At 53.3% G+C, this 25,106-nt stretch overlaps 2 protein-coding genes across 4 annotated transcripts; one reads left to right on the top strand and one right to left on the bottom strand.

Annotated features, from left to right (window-relative positions):
• Positions 1-4,450: 4,450 nt before the first annotated feature.
• On the bottom strand, positions 4,451-10,710 carry ZNF48 (zinc finger protein 48). 2 transcript variants are annotated; one of them, XM_063654833.1, is made up of 3 exons: positions 9,327-10,710; positions 8,703-8,796; positions 4,451-7,234 (listed from the first exon to the last, which is right to left on the bottom strand). In XM_063654833.1, exons 1-3 carry the CDS (start codon positions 9,564-9,566, stop codon positions 5,454-5,456), a joined length of 2,115 nt encoding a protein of 704 aa, XP_063510903.1. In that variant the 5' UTR covers positions 9,567-10,710; the 3' UTR covers positions 4,451-5,453. The 2 variants fall into 2 exon arrangements, with proteins under 2 accessions (XP_063510903.1, XP_054310141.1); XM_054454166.2 differs by lacking the exon at positions 9,327-10,710 and adding an exon at positions 8,998-9,032.
• Positions 8,727-25,106, top strand: SEPTIN1 (septin 1). Of its 2 annotated transcripts, XM_054454168.2 has the most exons (13): positions 8,727-8,908; positions 20,433-20,501; positions 20,638-20,711; positions 20,871-20,961; positions 21,057-21,143; positions 21,352-21,475; positions 21,762-21,896; positions 21,991-22,108; positions 23,207-23,308; positions 23,701-23,800; positions 24,051-24,216; positions 24,544-24,634; positions 24,724-25,106. In XM_054454168.2, exons 2-13 carry the CDS (start codon positions 20,444-20,446, stop codon positions 24,808-24,810), a joined length of 1,233 nt encoding a protein of 410 aa, XP_054310143.1. In that variant the 5' UTR covers positions 8,727-8,908; positions 20,433-20,443; the 3' UTR covers positions 24,811-25,106. The 2 variants fall into 2 exon arrangements, with proteins under 2 accessions (XP_054310143.1, XP_054310142.1); XM_054454167.2 differs by lacking the exon at positions 8,727-8,908 and having other exon boundaries at positions 20,210-20,501.

The following is a 25,106-nucleotide window of genomic DNA, read 5'->3' as shown; positions in this document are numbered from 1 at the left end:
ACGGAGTCTCCAACTGTCACCCTGGCTGGTGGACAGTGGCGCCATCTTGGCTCGCTGCAACCTCCACCTCCCGGGTTCAATTCTCCTGCCTCAGCCTCCCGAGTAGCTAGGATTACAGGTGCCTGCCACCATGCCTGGCTAATTTTTTGTATTTTCAGTAGAGAAGGGGGTTTCACTGTGTGAGCCAGGCTGGTCTTGAACTCCTGTCCTCAAGTGATCCACCCGCTTCGGCCTCCCAAAGTGCTGGGATTATAGGCGTGAGCCACCGCGCCCGGCCTGGATACAATATTTGAGATGAACCTTGAATGATGAGAAAGGGTTAGCCATTTGAAAATCTGGAAGAAGAGTGTTTGAGACTGAACTGCAGAGGCCTTGAGGCAGAAGCTTGTGTGTTTGAGGAATAAGAAGAAGACTTGTGTTGCTGGATCTGAGCATCCAAGGGAGTGAACAAGGGGAAATGTAGCAGGGGAGATGGAGGAAAGGTAGGCAGAGGGTAAACTTGGCCAGAACCCAACCTCTAGCGAAAGTAAGGCATCTCGCTCTGATTAAGAGAGAATCAGTGAGGAGACTCAGCCAGGAGCCTGTCTCTGGCAGTGAAAGTCCCTACTGGAAGGAGCCTCCTGCTGTTTTAAACAGGAACTTGGAAAAAGAAGGTAAAGGGCTCCATCGATTTGCCCTGCAACCATGTACAGGTATCTACTTGCAATACGATCTAGTTCATGTTCTTGAGGATCTCATAGTCTAGTAAAGAAGTTTTTGGGCCATGCGCGGTGGTCACGCCTATAATCGCAGCACTTTGGGAGGCTGAGGCAGGTGGATCACCTGAGGTCAGGAGTTCGAGACCAGCCTGGCCAACACCCCGTCTCTACTAAAAATACAAAAATTAGCCGAGTGTGGTGGCGCATGTCTATAGTCCCAGCTACTTGGGAGGCTGAGGCAGGAGAATCGCTTAAACTCTGTCTCAAAAAAAAAAAAAAAGAAGTTTTTGAGGCCAGGAGCAAAGGCACATACCTGTAATACCAACAATTTGGGAGTCCGAAGCGGGTAGTCACTTGAGGTCAGGAGTTCAAGACCAGTCTGGCCAACATGGCGAAACCCTGTCTTTACTAAAAATACAAAAATTAGCTGGGCATGGTGGCACATGCCTGTAATCCCAGCTACTTGGGAGGCTGAGGCATGAGAATCACTTGAACCCAGGAGATGGAGGTTGCAGTAAGCTGATATCGCGCCACTGCACTCCAGCCTGGGCAACAGAGCAAGACCCTGTCTTAACAAAAAAAAAAAAAAAAAAAAGAAGCAGCAGCAGCAGCTTGTGGGCTGGGCGTGGTGGCTCTCACCTGTAATCCTAGCACCTTGGGAGGTTGAGGCAGGTGGATTGCTTGAGCTCAGGAGTTGGAGACAAGCCTGGGAAATGTGGTGAAACCCTGTCTCTACAAAAATCACCAAAAAAAGAAAATTAGCTGAGCATAATGGTGCACGTGCCTGTAGTCCCAGATACTTGTGTGGCTGAGGCAGGAGGAGCACTTGAACCTGGGAGGTCGAGGCTGCAGTGAGCCAATATTACATGCTGCACTCCAGCCTGGGTGATAAAGTAAGACTCTGTCTCAAAAAAAAAAAAAAAAAAGAAGCTTTTGATTTAAAATATATCTCTAAATATACAGTATGAGTGATATACGAAAAGGACAATAGGGTGTTCTGGCAGGAGAAGAGTGGGGTAAGTGAACAACTCTTTCAGGGGTATTAGGTATTTGGTGCTGGTCTCACTGAGAAGGTAACCGTGAAGGACCTTGAAAGATGAGTGGGTGTCAGGTGTGGTGATGCACACCTATGGTCCCAGCTACTTAGGAGGCTGAGGCAGGAGGACTGCTGGAGCCCAGGGGTTCAAGGCTATAGTGCACTATGTGCCTGTGAATAGCTACTGTATTCCAGCCTGGGCAATATAGTGAGACCTCATCTCTAAAAAAACAAACAAACAAAAACTAAAGATGAGTGGGACTTTGCCAGCTTGGCAAGGAGGCAGTAGTTTGTGGAAATATATATATATATTTTGAGACAGGGTCTCAATCTGTCCCCCAGGCTGGAGTGCAGTGTGCCCTCACAGCTCACCGCAACCTTGACTTCCCAAGCGCAAGCGATCCTCCTGCCTCAAGCCTCCCGAGTAGCTGAGACTACAGTATTTTCTGGTGGTGGCGGGGGTTGTTTTTGTTTTTTGGAGATAGGATCTTGCTTTCTTGCCCAGGATGGAGTGCAGTGGCGTGACCATGGCTCACTGCAGCCTCAACTTCCTGGGCCCAAGCGATCCTCCCACCTCAGCCTCCTGAGTTGCTGGGACTACAGGTGCGTTCCACCTAATTTTTGTATTTTTTGTAGAGAGGTCTCACTATGTTGCCCAGGCTGGTCTCAAACTCCTGGCCTCCTGGCCTCCTGCCTCAACCTCCCAAAATGCTGGGATGACAGGCCTGAGCCACACCTGGCCTGGAAAGGCCTTCGGATCACAGGGGATTCTCTCCCGCTCATAGGTTTGCTGGACATTTCTCACCTCACTTGTAATTATTTGTTCAATGTTTATCTTCCGCATAAAAACAGGTCAGGGACTTTGTCTTGTTTATATTTCTATCCCAGTACGCAGCACACAATAGGTGCAGCTGTTGAGTGAGTATCCTCAAGAAGCTCTTCACGTGTTAGATGCTCAGAGAGGGGTTGCTCAGAGAAGGGGATTCTAACTAACCCAGGCTGGAGGGTCAGAGTAGGCTTCTTGGAGGAAGTAGTGCTTGAGGTGTTTTGACAGAGGAGATTAACAAGGGGTGGGTAGTAGTGGAGGAGCATTCCAAGTAAAAGAAACGACATTTAAGGAGCCCAGAGCTGAAACTACACAAGTGGAAGGGCTTGAGTGCCAATGAAAGTTAGGCTTTACGGACAGCATGTGGGGTTTCAATGGGGGAGTGACATGGCCAGATGTAATTTTAGAAAGCAGGCCAGGCACGGTGGCTCATGCCTATAAATCCCAGCACTTTGGGAGGCCGAGGCGGGCAGATCACCTAAGGTCAGGAGTTCGAGACCAGCCTGGCCAGTATGGTGAAACCCCGTCTCTACTAAAAATAAAAAAATTAGCCAGGTGCGGTGGCGGACGCCTGTAATCCGAGCTCCTAGAGAGGCTGAGGCAGGAGAATCGCTTGAACCCAAGCGGAGGTTACAATGAGCCGAAGATCCTGCCACTGCCCTCCAGCCTGGGCGACAGAGTGAGACCCTGTCTTGAGAAAAAAAGAAAAAAGAAAAAGAAAGAAAGAAAGAAAAGAAAGTGGCCAGGCGCGGTGGCTCACGCCTGTAATCCCAGCACTTTGGAAGGCTGAGGCGGGCGGATCACGAAGTCAGGAGTTCGAGACCAGCCGGACAAACATGGTGAAACTCCGTCTTTACTAAAAATACAAAAATTAGCCGGGCGTGGTAGCGCGTGCCTGTAATCCCAGCTACTCATGAGGCTGAGACAGGAAAATCGCTTGAACCCGGGAGGTGGAGGTTGTAGTGAGCCGAGATCGCGCCACTGCACTCCAGCCTGGGCGACAGAGCGAGACTCCGTCTCAAAAAAAAGAAAAGAAAGTTCACTGCAGGTCGGCTTGGAGGGCACACTGGTAGGGAAGGGAGCTAGGAAAACCAGCAAGAAGGAACTTCCAGAAGCCCCAAAGGGCTCCGCTCAGGCCATCAAGAGCCCCAGCCCTGAACGCAGGGTTCTAGGGTTTTGAGAGCGCATCAATTTGGAAAGGGCGGGCGGAGCGGGAGGAGCCGCACTGCAGCCAGCTCTGCTCGGTTTCTAGGGAAGCCTGGCCAGTGCTTACGATCTCGCGAGAACCCGTCCAGGGATTCTTCTCGCACGGAGATCGAGGAGAGCCGGGGGCGGGAACTTGCGACCCTGTACTTCGTTGCCTTCATTGCTTAGCGGGGAGAACCGCCCTGGACTTCTTTTTTCTTTAATCCCTGGCCGATCAGGCCAGTGGTTGTGAAAACGCTAGGGATTGCAGACCTGCTTCCCAGGCCCCTCGGGGCGCCGGGAAATCCGGCGGGCTTTTCTGGGGGTGAAGGAGCACCGTTTGCCCTCCCTTTGGGCCGTGCAGCCGAATGACTCATTTGCCGACGCATAAAAAGGGTCTCGGGTGTCGGGTTTCCCAGGTCCCGGTGGGCGGCGCGCCGGCGTCCGGGCTTTCCACGCCGGTTCCAGACCTGTGGACTGCCTCCCGCCGACAGTCGTCGCCATAGCAACAACGCCCCCCGCACGCCCCCTCTTCCTCCTTGCTGCCTTCCCTCTGCAGCGCCGCGCGGTTTTCCTTTTAAGGGTCGCGCTGGATGCTGTGGCGTAGGTGGTGCCTGCGGGCAGCCAGACCTCAGGCCTGGGGCATCGGCTGATGGAGCTGGCGGCCGTTTTTGAACCAGACGTCGGAGCTAGAAAGCCGCTGACTACGCCAAGATAACCTCTTTATTTAATGGGCTCAGAGAGCAAGGGAACCACACAAAATTTACAGTTTGAGTTTTGCCCGCAGAGACCCCTCTCCACCTTTTTCATGCCTGTGTGTACACACACACAGTCCAACCCTCAGACGAGAAGCCGTTTATTGGTAAAGAGACACATGGAAATGTGGCTGCCAGGCCTCAGAGTGTCCTGCCCTTTTCCCAAACAGCTGGCCTCTGCTATCCACCAGGACTTGGGCTTGGCATCCAGGCTGGATACCATGAGAGCACCTTCTGTCTCTGGTCTATTCTGCCAGTGTCTCCGTGTCAGGGTGGGTTGGCTCCCTGCAAGGCACAAAGGCCTGGGCTCTGTCCAAGAGTGCCCCTCCGTAGGGGTGGGTACCACCATGCCACACAGCAGTATTTGCCCCATCCGGATGATCAAGATACCCCTGCCTCATCCAGTTACCTTAAATTCCAGAAGCCGCATCACTGCAGCTCAGAAGGTAAACAAACCCCGGTTCAGGCATTGGTCTCCCAGAGCAAGGTTGGGAGGCATCAGTGGTGCAATCAGCTCACTGCAGCCTCAAACTTTTGGGCTCAAGTGATTCTCCCACCTCAGCCTCCCAAAGTGCTGGGATTACAGGTGTGTACTACCCGCCCAGCAAGGGGAAAGTGTCAGTTCTTAACAGATGAGGCAGCAGGAATTTAGGGTTCTTTGAGTCCTCAGGTGAAAGCTAGTTTATTTATTCAACAAGTATTGAATGCCTACTGTGTGCTAGGCAGTCTTCTAGAAGCCAGGGGTACGGCCCATCCTGGCAAGGTCCTGACTGAGCCCAGCCAGCAGTTTCCTGAGCTTCAAGGTTACTGTCTCCAATCCCTATTTCTATCTATTCTTCCTCCCCTTTCTTCCCTTCCTTCTCCCTCCCACCACCTCCCAGGCCCTTTCTTCTCTGCTGAGCAGCAGAGCCCCTCCCTTTGGTCTCCTGGGCCTCCACCCTCCCTGGACTGCGTCATTCCAGTCCTGTTGGTGCCTCCTGCTTGAGGGGCCTTGCCCTACCATCCCCTATCCCAAAGGGCCTTAGGACCAGGTGCCCACGCTGGTGCTTGATGCGGGCAGAACTGTCACCAAAACCCTTGCCACACTCTGCACACTTGTATGGCTTCTCCCCTGTGTGCGTACGCCTGTGTTTGACCAGATCTGAGCTCCGGGGGAACTCCTTCCCACAGAAGCCACACACGTGGGGCTGGCTGGGTCCAGAAGGCTGGGCCCGAACTCGGGGTCGAGGGGCCATGGGTACTGGGCCAGGTGGGTTATGTGGCCGCAGGAGAGTGGATGGTGGTGGTGGCCGGGCCCGTTCACCACGGTGGGTGCGGAGGTGCTTGACTCGGGCTGAGCTGTCAGCAAAACCCTTGCCGCATTCAGGACAGAGGTAGGGTTTCTCCCCTGTGTGCACACGATGGTGTTTCACCAGGTCAGAGCTTCGGCGGAAGCCCTTGCCACACTCAGGGCACTTGTGGGGCTTGTCGCCTGCCAGTGGTGGGGGTGGCTCCCCGGCCTGTGGGCCCCCAGGCTCTGGCTCCAAGCCAGGCAGGCCAAAAGGCTCACCCGAGTGTGAGGGACTTCGAGGTGTCAGCGGGGGGCTGGTGCCCAGAGGAGGTGGGGGTGGGCTGGGGATCAGAGCGGGTAGGGGATAGCCTGGGAAGCTGAAGTCCTGGGGCTCCATGTGAGTGAGGCGGTGGCGAAGAAGGGTGGAGCTGAGGCTGAAGGTACGGTCGCATTCCGGGCAGGCATGGGGCCTCTCGCCACTGTGGGTGCGGAGGTGTTTGACTCGGGCGGAGCTGTCCGCGAAACCCTTGCCGCACTCTGGGCAGAGGTAGGGCTTCTCACCAGTGTGCACCCGCAGGTGCTTCACCAGGTCGGATCCCCGGGCAAACTCCTTTCCACACACATCACAGCCAAAGGGCTTGGGCCCCAAGTGACTGCGCTGGTGACTCAGGAGGCTGCAGCTGAGCACAAACCTCTTGCCACAATCAGTGCAGATATATGGCTTGTCCTGGGCCTTCGGTCCCTGGGTAGCTGCCGTGGCTGCCCGAGATGGCTGCCGTCGGGGCACCACTGGTCGGGGGGGCTGCTCCCCCCGGTGTGTCCGCTGGTGCTTGATGCGGGCAGAACTGTCGCCAAAGCCCTTGCCACATATGCCACACTTGTAGGGCTTCTCACCAGTGTGTGTCCGCTGGTGTTTCACCAGGTCAGAACTCTGCCGGAAGCTCTTGCCACATTCACCACAGATAGTGGGGCGCTCACCAGCAGGGATCCGGGACCGAGGAATCTTTGGGGGACCCTGGGCTGGTGGCCGGGCTCTATAGGGCTTCTCCCCACTATGAGTCCGCTGGTGTTTGATCCGGGCAGAGCTATCCCCAAAGCCCTTGCCACAGACCCCACACTTGTAGGGTTTCTCCCCTGTGTGGGTCCGCTGGTGTTTCACCAGATCTGACATCTGCCTGAAGCTCTTGCCACACTCACCACACACAGCAGCCCGATCACTACTAGCCTGGCCCCAGCGTGGTTCACCCAGGAGCCGGGGGCCTCTGTCCCGAGGCTGAGGCTTTCCTAGACCCTCTCTCTGTACCCATAAGTCATCCCAGTTCTGGATGCCTTCAGGTTTGAGAGAGGCATTTCCTACTTCATGATCTGGAGCCAACTCTTCTTCTTCCTTGAACCCCAAGTCATCTTCCTGTGGGGTATGTTCAAACACATGCGGCTGAGAAATCACATTCTCACTCCCTAGACCTGAGGAAAGAAAAGGAAGTTGTAGACCCTCCCCTTTGGCTCAGTACTTATTGTTGACAGCAACCTCTCCAGGAAGACTCCCTTGACAATCTGTGGTCACAGGAACCCCAATCTCTCTGTCCTCTCAACCTCTGGTGCACTTACTATCTGTGCCTCTCAATAAAAACTTGTTTTTACTGTGCCCTTAATGTATGTCATTCACCAAACTCAGCATTAGTATTAAATGCTTGCAAACAATACTATAACACTATGACTATCCCCATATTACAGGCATGGAAAGACTCAGAGAATTTAAGTCCTTTTGCTGGAGGTTATAAAGGTTAGAAAGTAGCAAAGCCAGGCTAGCAAGGTGGCTCACACCTGTAATCCTAGCACTTTGGGAGGCCGAGGTGGGTGGATCACTTAAGCCCAGGAGTTAGAAACCAGCCTGGGCAACATGGTGAGACCCCATCTCTACAAAAAAAATACAAAAATTAGCTGGGCATGGTGGTGCACACCTGTAGTCCCAGCTACTGGGAGGCTGAGGTAGGAGGATCACTTGAGCCCAGGAGGTGGAGGCTGCAGTGAGCTGTGATTGTGCCACTCTAGCCTGGATGACGCAGTGAGACCCTGTCGCCAAAAAAAAAAAAAAAAAAAAAAGTAGCAAAGCCTGGTGTCTAACTAAGGTCTGTCTGACACTCAAGCCCGTGTTAACCCCTACATTATATTGTCTATTTGGAAAACCTGGTATTTGCTATTATTATTGTATCTTCTTATATCAGCCCATTCGGTAATTTATTACATCAGTTATCCTGTGTGTACCTGAGAGGACCCAGGCACACATCCCTTCCTCAAGAAGCTTAGGGTGGTAGGAGGGATAAGATAAAGTATCAATGGTTATAATTGTGGGTTCAGAATAACTATGTTGTCACAAGAGAGATAGGAGGTAAGGAAATAGGAACCGGCATTACGGCAGAGCGGAGAGAAAATAATGGAGTGCAATGGAAGATAAGGTGTCAAAGGATGTTGGGACTAGCCTGAGCACGCACGGTTTGGATTGGACACTAGCTAAGGCTTTTAATTAGAAGACAGGGGGACTCTAGGGAAGGTTTTCCAGAAGAGACACAGGATTATATCTGGACTTAGATCAATCTGGCGAGAGAATGCATCAGTGGAGGGAAAGGGGCAGAGAGGAGGCTACTGCAATTGCCAGGATAAAACAGAATGAAGCCTGAAGTAGGGCAGAGGCAGTGAGGTCGAGGAAGGCCGTGAGGGAGGGGACAGAGGCCGTGAAGAGCCTCTCCCGGCCTGGCGCACCGTAGGTGCTCCGAAAGCTCCGCTCCCTCCCTCGAGGTTTGCTCCCCTCCCCCTATCTCCCCAGAGGCATAGCTCACGTCCGATCTTCCTGGATCTCGGCCGGCCACAGCCAAGCATCGCAGTCCCCACCGGCCGTTACCTGTCCGTGGCGGCGCACGGCCGAGGCCCTCACCTGTGCGGGCGCCTCTCAGTGGCTCCCTCTCCTCCGGGCCGTGGAGATCCGGGCCCCAAGGCTCTACCGCGCGCTCCATCGCCGGCACGCCGCCCTGAGCAAGGGGACAGACAGCATCCCGCGGTCACACATCCATGTGTGGCCCGCGGCGCCCTGCCGCTGCCCTCTGCCGGCCAGCGCGGGCACCGGGCGGCGTCGGGTCCCAGGTAAGGGCGCGGCTCCCGGTGCCCCCCGCCCGCGCCGCTGGCCGCCCCTGCACCTGCTGCTCCTCCCCGCAAGCAGCCGCCGCTCTCACCTTGCCGGCCGCCTCCAGCTCCGCCACCCCGGCACCCTCCCGAGCTCCTCAGCGGGGTGCAGGCGCCCGAGCCGCCAGCGGCTCCGGGATACAGGCTCCGCGCCAAGCCGGGAGGGGGCTCGGACCCAGGCGTCCCGGGGGCGGCCGCCGGGGGCGGGGACGGGAAGCGGAAGCGCGGGGCCGCACGGAGCCGCTCTAGGACCTTGGAGGAGCTGCGCGCCTGTGGGGGTCGCCCGCGTCGGCGGGAGCTCTGTGGCCGGCGGGCGGCAGCGTGCGGCCCAGGGGCTACTCTAAGCCGAGGCCGGCGGCCCGAACTCGGTGGTATTAACCGTGTGCCTCCTGGGCTGCAGCTGGGTGATGAGGCCCGAGGCGCTTCGTAATTGTGGCTGTGTGTCTCCAGCCACCCGCGCCGACCTCCCGGGCCGGCCGACAGCGCCAGCCACTCCGACCTGGGAGAGACAAAGAAAGAGGGATCCAAAGACGGACCCGGGGAAAGGGGTGGGGGAGAGACCAAGGCAGACAAAGGGCGGCGGAGACCCCAGACGGGGCGGGGCGGGGCGCCGAGACATGGGAAACAAAGCGGAGCTGGTCCGAGAGGCCGAGGGCCCGGGGTGGGGGTGGGGATGGAATGGGGGCTGGGCTGGGGATACCGAGGCAGGAGCAGAGGCTAGAGGCAGACACCGGGTAAATGCTGCTGGAGAGATGGAATCAGACCTGGGGCCCGGAACAGAGACCCTGAGCCAGAGACTCACATCAGAGCCCTGAGCCACAGACGACACACGGGCAGAGAGAGACCGAGGGACAGCGGCTGACCAAAAATACGGGGAGCCAAAGATTGGCCGCTAGAGACAAAGAGACGTAGAAACGGATAAGAGATAAAAGTCATTGACGCAGAGTCCGAGGAGCAGTAAGAAGAGGCTGGGAGCCTGGAGAGAAACAGGCCCAGAAGCGGAGGAACAAAAGACGACAGTCAGCGAAACGGGCAGAGACAAAGAGAAAGAGACACAAAGAAAGAGGCGGCCAGAAAGACTCCGGACAGGTCGGCAGCCCTACAGAGGCCAGGCTCAGGGAGAGGCTGAAGAACAAGCCCTGTTTCCTATCCTGGTGGGGCCCTGGCTGGAGCTGTGTTTCCAGGTTCCCAGGCCCTTCCCAGGAGCAAGATCCCAGTATCCGCCCTCTGGGCGGGCTTGGTTTTGGGGTGGAGAGTGTCTGGAGGTGTCTTCAGCCCCTCTGCCAATGATGGTGGGGTTAACTGTGGTTTATGTATTAATTCACATTTATTAGCATCTTAGTGCTAAGCCAAGAGTTGGGGATAAAGAGTTGAAACACCTGCAAGATTTGTCCTTCGAGAGCTACCAGTCTAAAGGAGCAAGTACACAAATCACTGAAATTAGAGAATGTAGCTGGGCCTGGTGGCCTGCCCCTGTAATCCCAGCTGGGAGGATTCCCTGAACCTGGGCATTCAAGGATGCAGCGAGCCATGATCATGGATCGTGCCACTATACTCCATGTACATCGTGCCATGTACTTTAAAAAAAAAAAAAAAAAAAAGAGAGAGAGAGAGTGGGCTGGGCCCAGTGGCTCATGCCTGTAATCCCAGCACTTTGGGAGGCCAAGGTGGGAGGATCACTTGAGGCCAGTAGTTCGAAACCAGCCTAGGCAAAAAAGTGGACCTTGTCTCTACAAAAAAACAAAAATTTAGCAGTGCATGGTAGCACATATCTGTGGTCCTGGCTACACTGGAGACTGAGGCAGGAGGATCACCTGAGCCCAGGAGGTTGAGGCTGCAGTAAACCATATTTGTGACACTGCCCTTCAGCCTGGGCAATAGAGCGAGACCCCATCTAAAAAAAAAAGAGAAAGAGAGAGACTGTTAAGGTAGTTATATGGACCCGGCCAGGTGCAGTGGCTCACACCTGTAATCCCAACACTTTGGGAGGCCGAGGCAGGTGAATCACATGAGGTCAGGAGTTTGAGACCAATCTGGCCAACATGGTGAAACCCCGTCTCTACTAAAAATACAAAACTTAGCAGGGCGTGGTGGCATGGGCCTGTAATCCCAGCTACTCAGGAGGCTGAGGCAGGAGTATCACTTGAACCCGGGAGGTGGAGGTTGCAAAGAGCCGAGATCACGCCAGTGCATTCCAGCCTGGGTGACAGAGACAGACTCCGTCTCAAAAAAATAAATAAATAAAATTTAAAAGGCTGGGTGTGGTGCCTCACACCTGTAATCCCAGCACTTTGGGAGCCCGAGGCAGGCAGCTCACTTGAGGTCAGGAGTTCCAGACCAGCCTGGCCAGCATGGTGAAACCCCATCTCTACTAAAAATACAAAAATTAGCAGGGCGTGGTGGCAGGCGCCTGTAATCCCAGCTACTCGGGAGGCTGAGGCAGGAGAATCACTTGAACCCCGGAGGCGGAGGTTGCAGTGAGCTGAGATTGCGCCATTGCACTCCAGCCTGGGGGACAAGAGCGAGACTTCGTCTCAAGGAAAAAAAAAAAAAAAAAGAGTTATATGGACCAATTCACGATAGTGTGGGAGAACAGGAAGGGTTCTAGTTTGTAGTAATGAATCTCTGTGTGCCTGGCATGCATGGATGTTAACAATGACAGAAACAGGGACCACAAATCAACACATACTTATTGATCACCAACTAACACCTAAACACTGTCCTAGCCCTGGAAATAAAGAAACTCTTCAGGGAGCTCTTGGCCCAATAGGATATGGAGTTGTCAGATGGTGTGACAGGTTCTATATTGACTGTATGGACAAAATTTTATAGGACTGCAGCGCACAGAGATGCCTTCTATAGCGTTCAGTGGCTGCAGATACTGTCTTTAAAGCCATTTATGCAGAGTGTGGTTCTAGGCCTTGTCACTTAATTCCTACTTGACTTTAGGGAAGTTACTTAAGCTTCTGTTTCCCAAGCTGTAAAATAGGGATGATAACAGCTAACTTTGATGGTTGAGGATGAATATGTGTAAAGCACTTAGCAAAAGTATCAGCTATTACTCTAATTGGTTTGATTTCAGCAAAGTGCAGACTCTGCCTGGAGTGGGGGCTGAATGAACAACTCCAGGCAGTGGGGGCTGAATGAACAGTGGGCCACACACTAATTGAAAACCTAATATGGGCCAGGCATGGTGGCTCATGCCTGTAATCTCAACACCTCGGGAGGCTGAGGTGGGCAGGTCTCTTGAGTCCAGCAGTTTGAGACCAGCCTGGCCAACATGGTGAAACCTCATCTCTAAAAAGATACAGGGCTGGGGGCGGTGGCTCACTCCTGTAATCCCAGCACTTTGGGATGCCGAGGTGGGCGGATCACGAGGTCAGAAGATTGAGACCATCCTGGCTAACACGGTGAAACCCCGTCTCTGCTAAAAAGACAAAAAAATTAGATGGGCGTGGTGGTGGGCGCCTGTAGTCCCAGATACTCAGGAGGCTGAGGCAGGAGAATGGCGTGAACCTGGGAGGTGGAGCTTCCAGTGAGCCGAGATCGCGCCACTGCGCTCCAGCCTGGGCGACAGAGCGAGACTCTGCCTCAGGAAAAAATAAAATAAAATAAATAAAAAGATACAAGAAAGTTAGCTGGGAGTGGTGGTGCACACCTGTAGTCCCAGCTACTTGGGAGGCTGAGGTGAGAGGATCACTTGGGCGCGGGAGGTGAAATTTGCAGGGAGCTGAGATCATGCCACTGCACTCCAGCCTGGGTGACAGAGCAAGATCCTATCCCACCCCCCTGGCCAAAGAAAAAAGAAAGAGAAAGAAAACGAAAGAGAAAGAAAACCTTAGGCTGGAATCAGTGGCTTATGCCTATAATCCCCACACTTTGGGAGGCTGAGGCAGGGGAATCACCTGAGGTCAGGAGTTCGAGACCAGTTTGGCCAACATGGTGAAACCCCATCTCTACTAAAAAATACAAAAATTAGCCAGGTGTGGTGGTACGCGCCTGTAATCCCAGCTACTCAGGAGGCTGAGGCAGGAGAATCACTTGAACTCGGGAGCCGGAGGTTGCAGTGAGCTGAGATCACACCACTGCATTCCATTCTGGGCAACAGAACAAAACTCTGTTAAAAAAAAAAAAGAAAAAGAAAAAGAAAAAAAACCCGCCAGGAGCGGTGGCTCACGCCTGTAATCCCAGCACTTTGGTAGGCTGAGGCGGGTGGATCATGAGGTCAAGGGTTCGAGACCAGCCTGACCAACATGGTGAAACCCCGTCTTTACTAAAAATAAAAAAATTAGCTGGGGGTGGTGGCGCTCACCTGTAATCCCAGCTACTCAGGAGGCTGAGGCAGGATAATCGTTTGAACCCGGGAGGCAGAGGTTGCAGTGAGCAGAGATCACTGCACTCCAGCCTGGGCGACAGAGTGAGACTCCATCTCAAAAAATAAAAATAACAGAAAACCTAATGTGTACTAGAAGCTTGAGATCCAAAGATGACTATGGATTATGACCTATCTTCAGAGAGGAAAATAGAGAATAGCTCTGTTTTAATGTGCCGTGAGTTTACATATTAGGAAAGCAGTGAAAGATGAAGATAGAATGTAAGTTTATTTGGCCGGGCGCAGTGGCTCATGCTTGTAATCCCAGCACTTTGGGAGGTCAAGGTGGGCAGATCACGAGGTCAGGAGATCAAGACCATCCTGGCTAACACGTTGAAACCCCGTCTCTGGCCGGGTGCAGTGGCTCACACCTGTAATCCCAGCACTTTGGGAGGCTGAGGTGGGCAGATCACGAGGTCAGGAGATCAAGAGCATCCTGGCTAACACGGTGAAACCCTGTCTCTACTAAAAATATAAAAAAAAAATTAGCCGGGTGTGATGGCAGGTGCCTGTAGTCCCAGCTACTCAGGAGGCTGAGGCAGGAGAATGGCATGAACCCAGGAGGCGGAGCATGCAGTGAGCCAAGATCAGGCCACTGCACTCCAGCCTGGGTGACAGAGCAAAACTCCATCTCAAAAAAAAAAAAAAAAAAAGAAACCCCGTCTCTACTAAAAATACAAAAACTTAGCTGGGCATGGTGGCAGGCGCCTGTAGTCCTAGCTACTCGGGAGGCTGAGGCAGGAGAATCACGTGAACCCGGGAGGGGATGTTGCAGTGAGCCCAGATCGCGCCACTGCACTCCAGCCTGGGCGACAGAGCGAGACTCCGACTCAAAAAAAATACATAAATAAAAATAAAAAAGAATGTAAGTTTATTCATTTGTTCCACAAATATTTCCTGGGTATCCATCAGGTACTGGGCATTTGTGCTGGGAAACAGAAGAGGGTATAAATGGTCAGCATGCCTGCCATATTCATTTGCAGAGCTGCCTAACTCTGACTTTGAGAGGACAAATCCTATAGTTATTAGATCTGAACTTGAATTCATGTCTAAAGATATAGAAGTCCCTCCAGGGATGCAAGGGGGAGGGGAAGAGGTAACTATGAAGACATGATGGCAAGATGAAGAAGAACTAATACAGGCTGGGCATAGTGGCTCACACCTGGAATCCCAGTGCTTTGGGAGGCCGAGGCAGGAGAATCATTTGAGGTCAGGAGTTTGGGACCAGCCTGGCCAACATAGTGACCCCGTCTCTAAAAAGAAAAAAGAATTAGCCAGGGATGGTGGTGCAAAGCTATAGTCCCAGCTACTTGGGAGGCAGAAGTGAGCCCAGGTGTTCAAGGCTGCAATAAGCTATGATCGCACTACTACATTCCAGCCTGGGCAACAGAACAAGACCCTGTTTCTAAAAAAAAAAAAGGAACTAATCCAAATTACTAAATAATTACTAAATGGGAAGAGAGCTGTCCACCACACACTGCCCTATATGAAACTCAAGGTACTGCCTTCCTTTGTCGAAGCAAACAAGCCCCAAATATCATGTGAATGATTCGCCATAATTAGTTGGAATTAATAAGCACGTAAATGGACTATGGTGTCACTGTTAATTCATATAAACTCTACATTTAACACAATGACCAAGCAAGAGCCTTTTTTTTTTTTTTTTGAGACAGAGTCTCACTCTGTTGCCCAGGCTGGAGTGCAGTGGCACGATCTCGGCTCACCACAACCTCTGCCTCCCAGGTTCAAGCAATTCTCCTGTCTCAGCCTCCCAAGTAGCTGGGATTACAGGCGCGCACCACCATGCCCAGCTAATATTTGTATTCTTATTCTTCTTATTAATTTTTGAGGCGGAGTCTCGCTCTGTTGCCTAGGCTGGAGTGCAGTGGCACAATCTCGGCTCACTGCAAGCTACACTTCCCGGGTTCACGCCATTCTCCTGCCTCAGCCTCCGGAGTAGCTGGGACTACAGGCGCCCACCACCATGCCCAGCTAATTTTTTGTATTCTTAGTAGAGACGGGTTTCACCGTGTCAGCCAGGATGATCTCGATCTCCTGACCTCGTGATCCGCCTGCCTTGGCCTCCCAAAGTGCTGGGATTACAGGCATGAGCCACTGCGCCCAGCCAATTTTTGTATTTTTAGTAGAGACGGAGTTTCACTTTGTTGGCCAGGCTAGTCTCGAACTCCTGATCTGATGATCCGCCTGCCTCAGCTTCCCAAAGTGCTGGGATTACAGGCGTGAGCCACCACGCCCGGCCGCAAGAGCCTTTTTTGCAGGATTGTTTTCTTTTTGTTGTTGTTGTTTTTATTTTTATTTTTATTTTTAATTTTCTTTTGAGATAGAGTCTTACTCTGTCGCCCAGGCTGGAGTGCAGTGGCGCAGTCTCGGCTCACTGCAACCTCCGCATCCTGAGTTCAAGCAATTCTCCTGCCTCAGCCTCCTGAGTAGCTGAGATTACAGGTGTGTGGCACCACGCCCAGCTAATTTTTGTATTTTTTTTTTTAGTAGAGATGGGGTGTCGCCATGTTGGCCAGGCTGGTCTTGAACTCCTGACCTCAGGTGATCCACCCACGTTGATCTCCCAAAGTGCTAGGATTACAGGCGTGAGCCACCGCGCCCGGACTGTGGTTGTTTTTTTGAGACAGGGTCTTGCTCTGTTGCCACTGCACCTGGCCTGGCATTAATATGTACAAATGCTTAAAATATATAACTTCCTGGGCCGGGTGCAGCGGCTGTAATCCCAGGACTTTGGGAGACCAAGAAGGGAGGATTGTGTGAGTTCAGGAGTTCAAGACCAGCCAGGGCAACATAGCAAGATCTTGTCTTTACTAAAAATCAAAAAGCTTAACTGGGTGTGGTGGTGCACACCTGTAGTCCCAGCTAAAACAAACACAAAAACGAAAACGAAAACAGATAATGTACATGGGCACGTATCATAGAAAGACGTAGAGAACAGGCCTGGCGTGGTGGCTCACACCTGTAATCCCAGCACTTTGGGATGCCAGGAGTTTGAGACCAGCCTGACCAACATGGTGAAACTCCACCTCTACTAAAAATACAAAATTACCTGGGCGTGGTGGCACATGCCTGTAATCCCAGCTACTCGGGAGGCTGAGGCAGGAAAATCACTTGAACCCCGGAGGCGGAGGTTGCGGTGAGCCAAGATCACACCATTGCACTCCAGCTTGGACAACAAGAGCGAAACTAAAAGAGCGAAACTCCGTCTCAAAAAAAGAAAAAATGGTGATAACACATTAAAAAATATATTTTTTTTGAGGTAGGGTCTGGCTCTGTCACACAGACTGGACGATCCTCCCACCTCAGCCTTCTGAGTAGCTGGGACCACAGGTGCATGCCACCATGCCCAGCTAATTTTTGTATTTTTTGTAGACATGGGGTTCCACCATGTTCCCCAGGCTGGTCTCGAATTCCTGAGCTTAAGCCATCCTCCTGCCTCAGCCTTCCAAAGTCCTGGGATTACAGGCATGAGCCACCACTCCCAGCCCACATTTAAATGTTTATATTTCAATTGCATTTTATAATTTTTCTATGAGAGCATGTGTTGGTTGTACAATAAATAGATAAATATATGTCATCCTAAATTTTGTTTTTTTTTTGAGACAGGGTCTCGCTCTGTCACCCATGCTAAAGTGTAGTGACACCACAATGACTCATTGCAGCCTCAAATTCCTGGGCTCAAGTGATCCTCCTGCCTCAACCTCCCAACTAGCTGGGACAACAATTGTGCACCACGATGCCCAGCTCCTTTTTTTTTTTTTTTTTAATTTGTAAAGACAGGATCTCACTGTGTTGCTCAGGCTGGTCTCAAACTCCTGGCCTCAAGTGATCCTCCCACCTCGGCCTCCCAAAGTGCTGAGATTACAGACATGAGCCACTGCCTGGCCTACATATTATCCTCTTATTTATTTATTTTTTTAATACAGATCAGGTCTTGCTATGTTGACCAGACTGGTCTTGAACTCCTAGCCTCAAGCAATCCTCCCACCTCAGCCTCCCAAAGCACTGGGATTACAGGCGTGAACCACCACACCCAACCTTTTTTTTTTTTTTTTTCCTTTAAACATGTTATTCTGTCAAAGGCTGTTGAATAACTCAGAGAAGAGTCGATCAGGGTCTGAACCCAAAGCAGGTTAATGGCATGGAGAGTGTGGAAAAAAGGGGACCAATTTTTTTGAAGGATAGGTGGGAATTGGAAACTCACTGGAAACACTTGTGGGGAGTGAGGGTGGGAGGAGTTCAGAATGTTTTTTTCCTTTTTTTTGAGACAGAGTCTTGCTCTGTCACCAGGCTGGAGTGCAGTAGTGCAATCTTGGCTCACTGCAACCTGCGCCTCCTGGGTTCAAGTGATTCTTGTGCCTCAGCCTCCCGAGTAGCTGGGATTACAGGCACGCGCCACCACACCCAACTAATTTTTGTATTTTTAGTAGAGACGGGGTTTCACCATGTTGGCCAGGATGGTCTCGATCTCCTGATCTTCTAAGCTGCCTGCCTTAGCCTCCCCAAGTCCTGGGATTACAGGCGTGAACCACCACGCCCGGCTGATTTCAGAATTTTAACTAAGACCATAGAGATGCTCAGCCTGGTGAGAGATGCAGGAGGAAGGCCAGTGGTGGTGTGCTGAGAGGTAACATGATCCCTACCCTTTGCTTATTTATTTATTTATATTATTATTATTATTATTATTATTATTTGAGAAAGAGTCTTGCTCTTGTTGCCCAGATTGGAGTGCAATGGCACGATCTCAGCTCAACGCAACCTTCGCCTCCCAGGTTCAAGTGATTCTCCTGCTTCAGCTCCCGTGTAGCTGGGATTACAGGCATGCGCCATCACACCCTGCTAATTTTGTATTTTTAGTAGAGTCAGGGTTTCTCCATGTTGGTCAGGCTGGTCTCGAACTCCTGACCACAGGTGATCCGCCTGACTCAGCCTCCCAAAGTGCTGGGATTACAGGCATGAGCCACCGCGCCCGGCCTATTTATTTATCTTTTTGAGACGGAGTCTCACCCCGTTGCCCAGGCTGGAGTGCAGTGGCAGGATCTTGGCTCACTGCAACCTACGCCTCTCAGGTTCTAGCAATTCTCCTGCCTCAGCCTCCCTAGTAGCTGTGATTACAGGCGTGCACCACCACGCCTGGCTAATTTTTGTATTCTTAGAAGAGACGGGGGTTTCACCATGTTGGCCAGGCTGGTCTTGAACTCCTGACCTCAAGTGATCCGCCTGCCCCGTCCTCCCAAAGTGCTGGAATTACAGGCATGAGTCACTGCACCCAGCCACCCTTTCCAGATTCTTAACAGTCCCTAGATGATATTAAGTAGCATTTTTGTTTGTTTGTCTTTTGTTTTTTGAGACGGAGTCTTGCTCTGTCACCAGGCTGGAGTGCAGTGGTGCGATCTTGGCTCACTGCAACCTCCACCTCCTGGGTTCAAGCAATTCTCCTGCTTTAGCCTCCTGAGTAGCTGGGACTACAGGCACATGCCACCATGCCCAGCTAATTTTTTGTATTTTTAGTAGAGATGGGGTTTCAGCATGTTGGCCAGGATGGTCTCAATCTCTTGACCTCGTGATCTGCCCAACTCGGCCTCCCAAAGTGCTGGGATTACAGGTGTGAGCCACTGCAGCCATCCTGAGGTAGATTTGTTTGTTTGTTTGTTTGAGATAGGGTCTTGCTCTGTTGCCCAGGATGGACTGTAGTGGTGCAATCTCGGCTCACTGCAACCTCCACCTCCTGGGCTCAAGCAATTCTCTTGCCTCAGATTCCCAAGTAGCTGGAATTATAGGCACACACCACCACACCTGGCTAATTTTTGTATTTTTGCTAGACAGGGTCTCGCCATGTTGGCCAGGCTGGTCTTGAACTCCTGGCCTCAAGTGATCCACCCGCCTCGGCCTCCCAAAGTGCTGGGATTACAGGCGTGAGCCACCACGCCAGCCAGGTGCTGGGAATCTGAAGGAGGGAGAATGACCCTGCCTAGGGTAGGTGGAGAGATTGCATAGAGGCAGAGCCCTTGGAAAGAAACACTTGAAGGATGAGGAAGAGTTTAACTGATTCAGAAAAAGGAAAAGCTCAATGTGGGTAGAGAGCCAAGGATGTTTGGAAGAGTGAGAGATGGGGTGATGAGGCCAGCTGAGCGAGGCTTTGGCAGTCAGGCCAGAACTCAGACTTGACTCTGAGTTACTGGGGAGTTCCTGAAGGATTTTGAGCAGTGGAGTTCCTTGGCCAGGATTCTGAAGGAAAATCTGTCGGGCAGTGGTGTCCAAAGACCTGGAGTCCTTTTATGAATCCATTGTCTGAGCTGGAAAATGGATGGCTTCACCCACTCCCAATCCCATCATGGCTTCTGGTCCACTTAAACCATGAGAACTTTTTTCTTTTTTTGAAACAGGGTTGGCCTGGCGTGGTGGCTCACGCCTGTAATCCCAGCAGTTTGGGAGGCCCAGGCGGGTGGATCATGAGGTCAGGAGATGGAAACCATCCTGGCTAACACGGTGAAATCCCGTCTCTACTAAAAATACAAAAAATTTAGCCAGGCGCGGTAGCGGTAGCGGGTGCCTGTAGTCCCAGCTACTCGGGAGGCTGAGGCAGGAGAACGGCGCGAACCCGGGAGGCTGAGCTTGCAGTGAGCCGAGGTGGTGCCACTACACTCCAGCCTGGGCAACAGAGCAAGACTCCGTCTCAAAAAAAAAAAAAAAAAAAAAAGAAAAGAAAAAAGAAACAGGGTTTTGCTGTGTTGCTCAGGCTGGAGTGTAGTGGTGTGATCACAGCTCACTGCAGTCTTGATCTTCTGGGCTCATGCAATCCTCCCACCTCAGCCTCCCCAGTAGCTGGGACTACAGGATTGTACCATCATGCCTCGCTAATTTTTTTTATGTTTTGTAGAGATGGTAGAGGGGCACGTCCCTCTGTTGCCCAGGCTGGTCTCGAGTTCCTTGGCTCAAGCTGTCCTCCCTCCTCCGCCTCCCAAAGTGCTGAGATTACAGGCGTGAGCCACCTTGCCCGTCCTGGGAACTGTTTTTTAATCAGCTCATCAAAACCTTCATCTCCCCTGGTAACAAAGGTAGCCGCTTCCTTCCTCTCTGCACATACCCCAGGTCTCACCACGATGATGGAGCTACAGTGGGACTTGGAATCCAGATGTGTGAAGGATGGAGGGGTTGAAGGTGCGTAGAGAGGTGATGGGCAAAGGGGTCCAGGAGGTGGTAACCCCAGGTGTTCTTGGCCTTGGCCTTCCCCACCTCTCTGGGATTGGGCCAGTTTGAGTATCTCAGCTGCCTCTTCTGCCCGCCCCCTTGTTAGCCGCACTCAGCTTCCTGCCCCACCAGAGGAAGTGGGGAGAGACAGCAGGTGCAGTGATGGCTGGTGGAGTCATGGTGAGTCCTTACACCCAGAAACCCGGGCATCTCGGCCCCCAGCCCCCATGCCTAGGGTCCCCAGACCCCACTGACTCTTCCTAGCCCAGGAACTCAAGTGATCCTGGGGACCCTGCCTGCCATTGCCAGCAGCCTCATATTGTCCACCCCCATCCACAGGACAAGGAGTACGTGGGTTTTGCTGCCCTCCCCAACCAGCTGCACCGCAAGTCTGTCAAGAAGGGGTTTGACTTCACACTAATGGTGGCAGGTCTGGGGGGTTTGGAGAGGGAACTGTGGAGGGGATGTCCTTAGGAGATCCTGGCTGTCCCCTCCCCTGACCAGTTGGGCCTGTTCTGTCCACAGGGGAGTCAGGCCTAGGGAAATCCACCCTCATCAACAGCCTCTTCCTCACCAACCTCTATGAGGATCGCCAGGTGCCAGAGGCCAGTGGTAAGACCCTCCCCACCCTCTCCAGGCAGTAGCCCCTGTCCCCAGGTTACACCCTAGTCTTTTCCATCTGGGGACTCAGGTAGTTGACTGCTTTTTTCTGAGACTTTCCTCCCCTGGGAAATGGGTGCAGGCAACTGTGATATTGACAAAGGAAATTAATTCTGCCTCAGAGCCTCCCCAGATCCCTGACCTCTCCCCCATCCCACAGCTCGCTTGACACAGACCCTGGCCATTGAGCGCCGGGGTGTAGAGATCGAGGAAGGGGGTGTGAAGGTGAAGCTGACCCTTGTGGACACGCCTGGCTTTGGGGACTCAGTGGACTGCTCTGACTGGTGAGGAAGAGGAAAGGGGACAGAGGCTCAGCCTCTCACAGTGGCGACTCCCTGGAGAGTTACAGGGCTGGTTTGTGCTGGCTTCCTATCCCAAAAGGTGGTGTCTGTTTCAGAGGGCCACTGGGTCCCTGTGCTTCTTGATGACTCACCTAGGTCCCCACCAGTTCCCCTTAATGTCTTTGGAGGGAGCCAAAGAAATGACATTCTACTCCCACAGTCCTGGCTAGCCTTACCCCCTGCCCTCTGGCCTTTGATCTCTGACCTCACATCCTCTCCCCACACCCAGCTGGTTTCCGGTGGTGAAATTCATCGAGGAGCAATTTGAGCAGTACCTTAGGGATGAGAGTGGCCTGAACCGGAAGAACATCCAGGACTCCCGAGTCCACTGCTGCCTCTACTTCATCTCACCCTTCGGCCGGGGGTCTGGTGGGGGGATCCTGGGGGCTGGGGCATTTAGGGAGGGCTGGGGGGTCTCTGCCCCCTGAGGCTGGACAATGACCAATCCCTGGGTGCAGGCTCCGGCCCCTAGATGTGGCCTTCCTCCGGGCAGTACACGAGAAAGTCAACATCATCCCAGTCATTGGCAAAGCGGATGCCCTGATGCCCCAGGAAACCCAGGCCCTCAAGCAGAAGGTGTGAGTGATGACCTCTGACCTTTGACCCCAAGTGAGGCCAAACCTGATTTCAGCTTAGACTTCTTTGATCTTGAAGTGGCCTTTTTGGAGCATGGTGCTTCAGGCTAGATTGTAGGAGAAGCTTCTGAGGAAGGCGGGTGGTAAGCCGCCCGCGTAGCCATGTCTCTGAAGGCTCAAAATAGGCTAGATATGCAGCCCCTGGGCTAGATGCCTGGCTAAGGCCTATTTGAGGGCAGGAGCATAGACATGAGAACATAGTGACTTCCCTCTGGCCCCCACCCTGTGTCTTCAGAGCTCTTTCCCACTGTTTCTGCTTATATCTCTCTCGGCCTCTTTCTCTCTTTTTTTTTTTTTTTTATAAGATAGAGTCTCGCTCTGTGGCCCAGGCTGGAGTACAGTGGCAAGATCATAGCTCACTGCAGCCTCGAACTTGTAGGCGCAAGTGATCCTCCTGCCTCAGCCTCTTGAGTAGCAGGGACTACAGATGAACACCACCGTGCCTGGCTAACTTAAAAAAATATTTTTTTGGCTGGGCTTGGTGGCAGACACCTGTTAATCCCAGCACTTTGGGAGGCTGAGGTCAGTGGATTGCTTGCGCTGAAGAGTTTAAGACAAGCCACGGCAACATGGCAAAACCCCATCTCTACAAAAAGTACAAAAATTAGCCAGGTGTGGTAGTGTGCACTTGTAGTCCCAGCTACTCAGGAGGCTGAGATGGGAGGATCACCCGAGCCTGAGAGGTTGAGGCTGCAGTGAACCAAGATGGAGCCACTGGACTCCAGCCTGGGTGATAGAGTGAAACCTTGTTTCAAAAAAGATATATATTTTTTTTGTAGAGATGGGATCTAGCTATATTGCCCAGGCTTCTCCTGGTCTCTTAATGTCTGCCCCATCTTAGAATCTTGTGTTTCTCACCATCTATGTCTCTGAGATTTTGTTTTTGTTTTCCTGTACGTCCATCTCTCCCCATCTCTGTCTTTCATGTCTTTCTCTCTGTCTCTGACCACCCAGTATCTCTGTGTCTCACTGTCTCTGGTCATGAAATGTCTGTCATTGTGGCCCATTTCACACTGTCTCTGTATCTGTTTCCCCTGAGATCCGGGATCAGTTGAAGGAAGAGGAGATCCACATCTACCAGTTCCCCGAATGTGACTCTGATGAAGATGAAGACTTCAAGAGGCAGGATGCAGAGATGAAGGTGTGGGAAACAAAGAAGGAAGGCAGGCCGGGCACGGTGGCTCATATCTGTAATCCCAGCACTTTGGGAGGCTGAGACGGGCGGATACCCTGAGGTCAGAAGTTCGAGACCAGCCTGGGCAACATGGCAAGACCCCCACCTCTACTAAAAATACACAAATTAGCCAGGTGTGGTGGTAGGCGCCTGTAATTCCAGCTACTCGGGAGGCTGAGGCAGGAGAATCACTTGAACACTCCAGCCTAGGTAATGGAGTAAGACCCTGTCTCAAAAAAAAAAAAAAAAAAAGAGGAAGGGGCAGGAAGCAGAGGGAGGCGGGTGTGGAGATTGAAGCTGGGAAAGAGAAAGTTTCTGCCGTGTGAGCCAGTGGTGACCCCCTGCCCCCTGCTCTCCAGGAAAGCATCCCTTTTGCAGTCGTGGGATCATGCGAGGTGGTGAAGGATGGTGGGAACCGACCGGTGAGGGGACGCCGCTACTCCTGGGGGACCGTGGAGGGTGAGTGAGGCCAGGCAGGGGTCCTAAGGCCAGCAGGGAGCCCGGGGCCTCTGGGTCAGGCGCACTCAACATGTGAAGTTGGGTTGGGCTTTGGTCCCAGGGGATCCTAGGAGGAAAGGGGGGTCGCTGGGCTGCAGACCGCGGACCCTCCGCTAGAGTGGCGGCAGGACTTTCCTGTAGACCCGACCCTACGGGTGGGTTGGACCCGAAACTCCCTGATGTTCGCTGGTCCGCGCTGCCCCCCCTCCAGTGGAGAACCCACATCACTGCGATTTCTTGAACCTGCGACGGATGCTGGTGCAGACACACCTGCAGGACCTGAAAGAGGTGACGCACGATCTGCTCTACGAGGGCTACCGGGCCCGCTGCCTACAGAGCCTGGCCCGGCCTGGGGCTCGCGATCGAGCCAGCCGCAGGTGAGACCCGGGGCCGACAGTCTCGGAGCCTCCAAGGTCCCGCCTCACCCATGACCCCGCCCTGAGGCCCCGTCCCCACCACCCATGACTCCGCCTTCACCACGCAGACCTCTCTCCCTCCCTCCCTCCCTCCCTCTCTCCCTCCAACCCTCCCTCTCTCCCTCCCTCTCTCTCCCTCTCTCCCCACCCGCTTTGCCTCCGGCCCTAACCTCAAGGACCTGGCTCCGCCTCCTAGACCCCAACCTCGCCCGAGGCCCTGCCTCCTGGGCCTCACCCACAACCTCAGGCCCCGCTCCTGATTCCTGTCCCCTTCCCACTGTCCCGCAGTAAACTTTCCCGCCAGAGCGCCACGGAGATCCCGCTGCCCATGCTGCCTCTGGCGGACACCGAGAAGCTGATCCGCGAGAAAGACGAAGAGGTGAGCACGCACCTCGCTTCCCCCCGACCGATGCCCCAGGTCCCCCTCTGGCCTTGCCAGGTCACCGCCTGCAATCTCGCCCTGCACAGCTGCGCCGCATGCAAGAGATGCTGGAGAAGATGCAGGCCCAGATGCAGCAGAGCCAGGCCCAGGGCGAGCAGTCAGACGCCCTCTGAGGCCACGCCCCGCCCGGCCTTACCTCGGCTCCGCCTTCAGTCGGCCTCTTGTCCAATCCCCGCGCCCCACACTGCCCAGCGCCCCCCGGACCTCCGCGGGTGCCGCCCTCGCGCGGGCTAGGGGTAGGTTCTCCTCGCCTGGACCCGTATCCCCGCCCCGGCGCTGGTCCCGCCCACCCAGACACCGCCCACTTCCCGGCCCGGGACCTGCACAGTCTCCGACTGCATCACTGTCTTCCGGGGTTCCCCCTCTTCTCCCAGGCTCTGTCTTCAATAAAAACTGAGCTTCCCGCGGC

The sequence above is a fragment of the Pongo pygmaeus genome, chromosome 18 (genome assembly GCF_028885625.2).
Source record: "Pongo pygmaeus isolate AG05252 chromosome 18, NHGRI_mPonPyg2-v2.0_pri, whole genome shotgun sequence".
NCBI lineage: Eukaryota > Metazoa > Chordata > Mammalia > Primates > Hominidae > Pongo > Pongo pygmaeus.
Note: the sequence above shows the minus strand (reverse complement) of the source record. Positions and strands in the feature narration are given on the sequence as shown.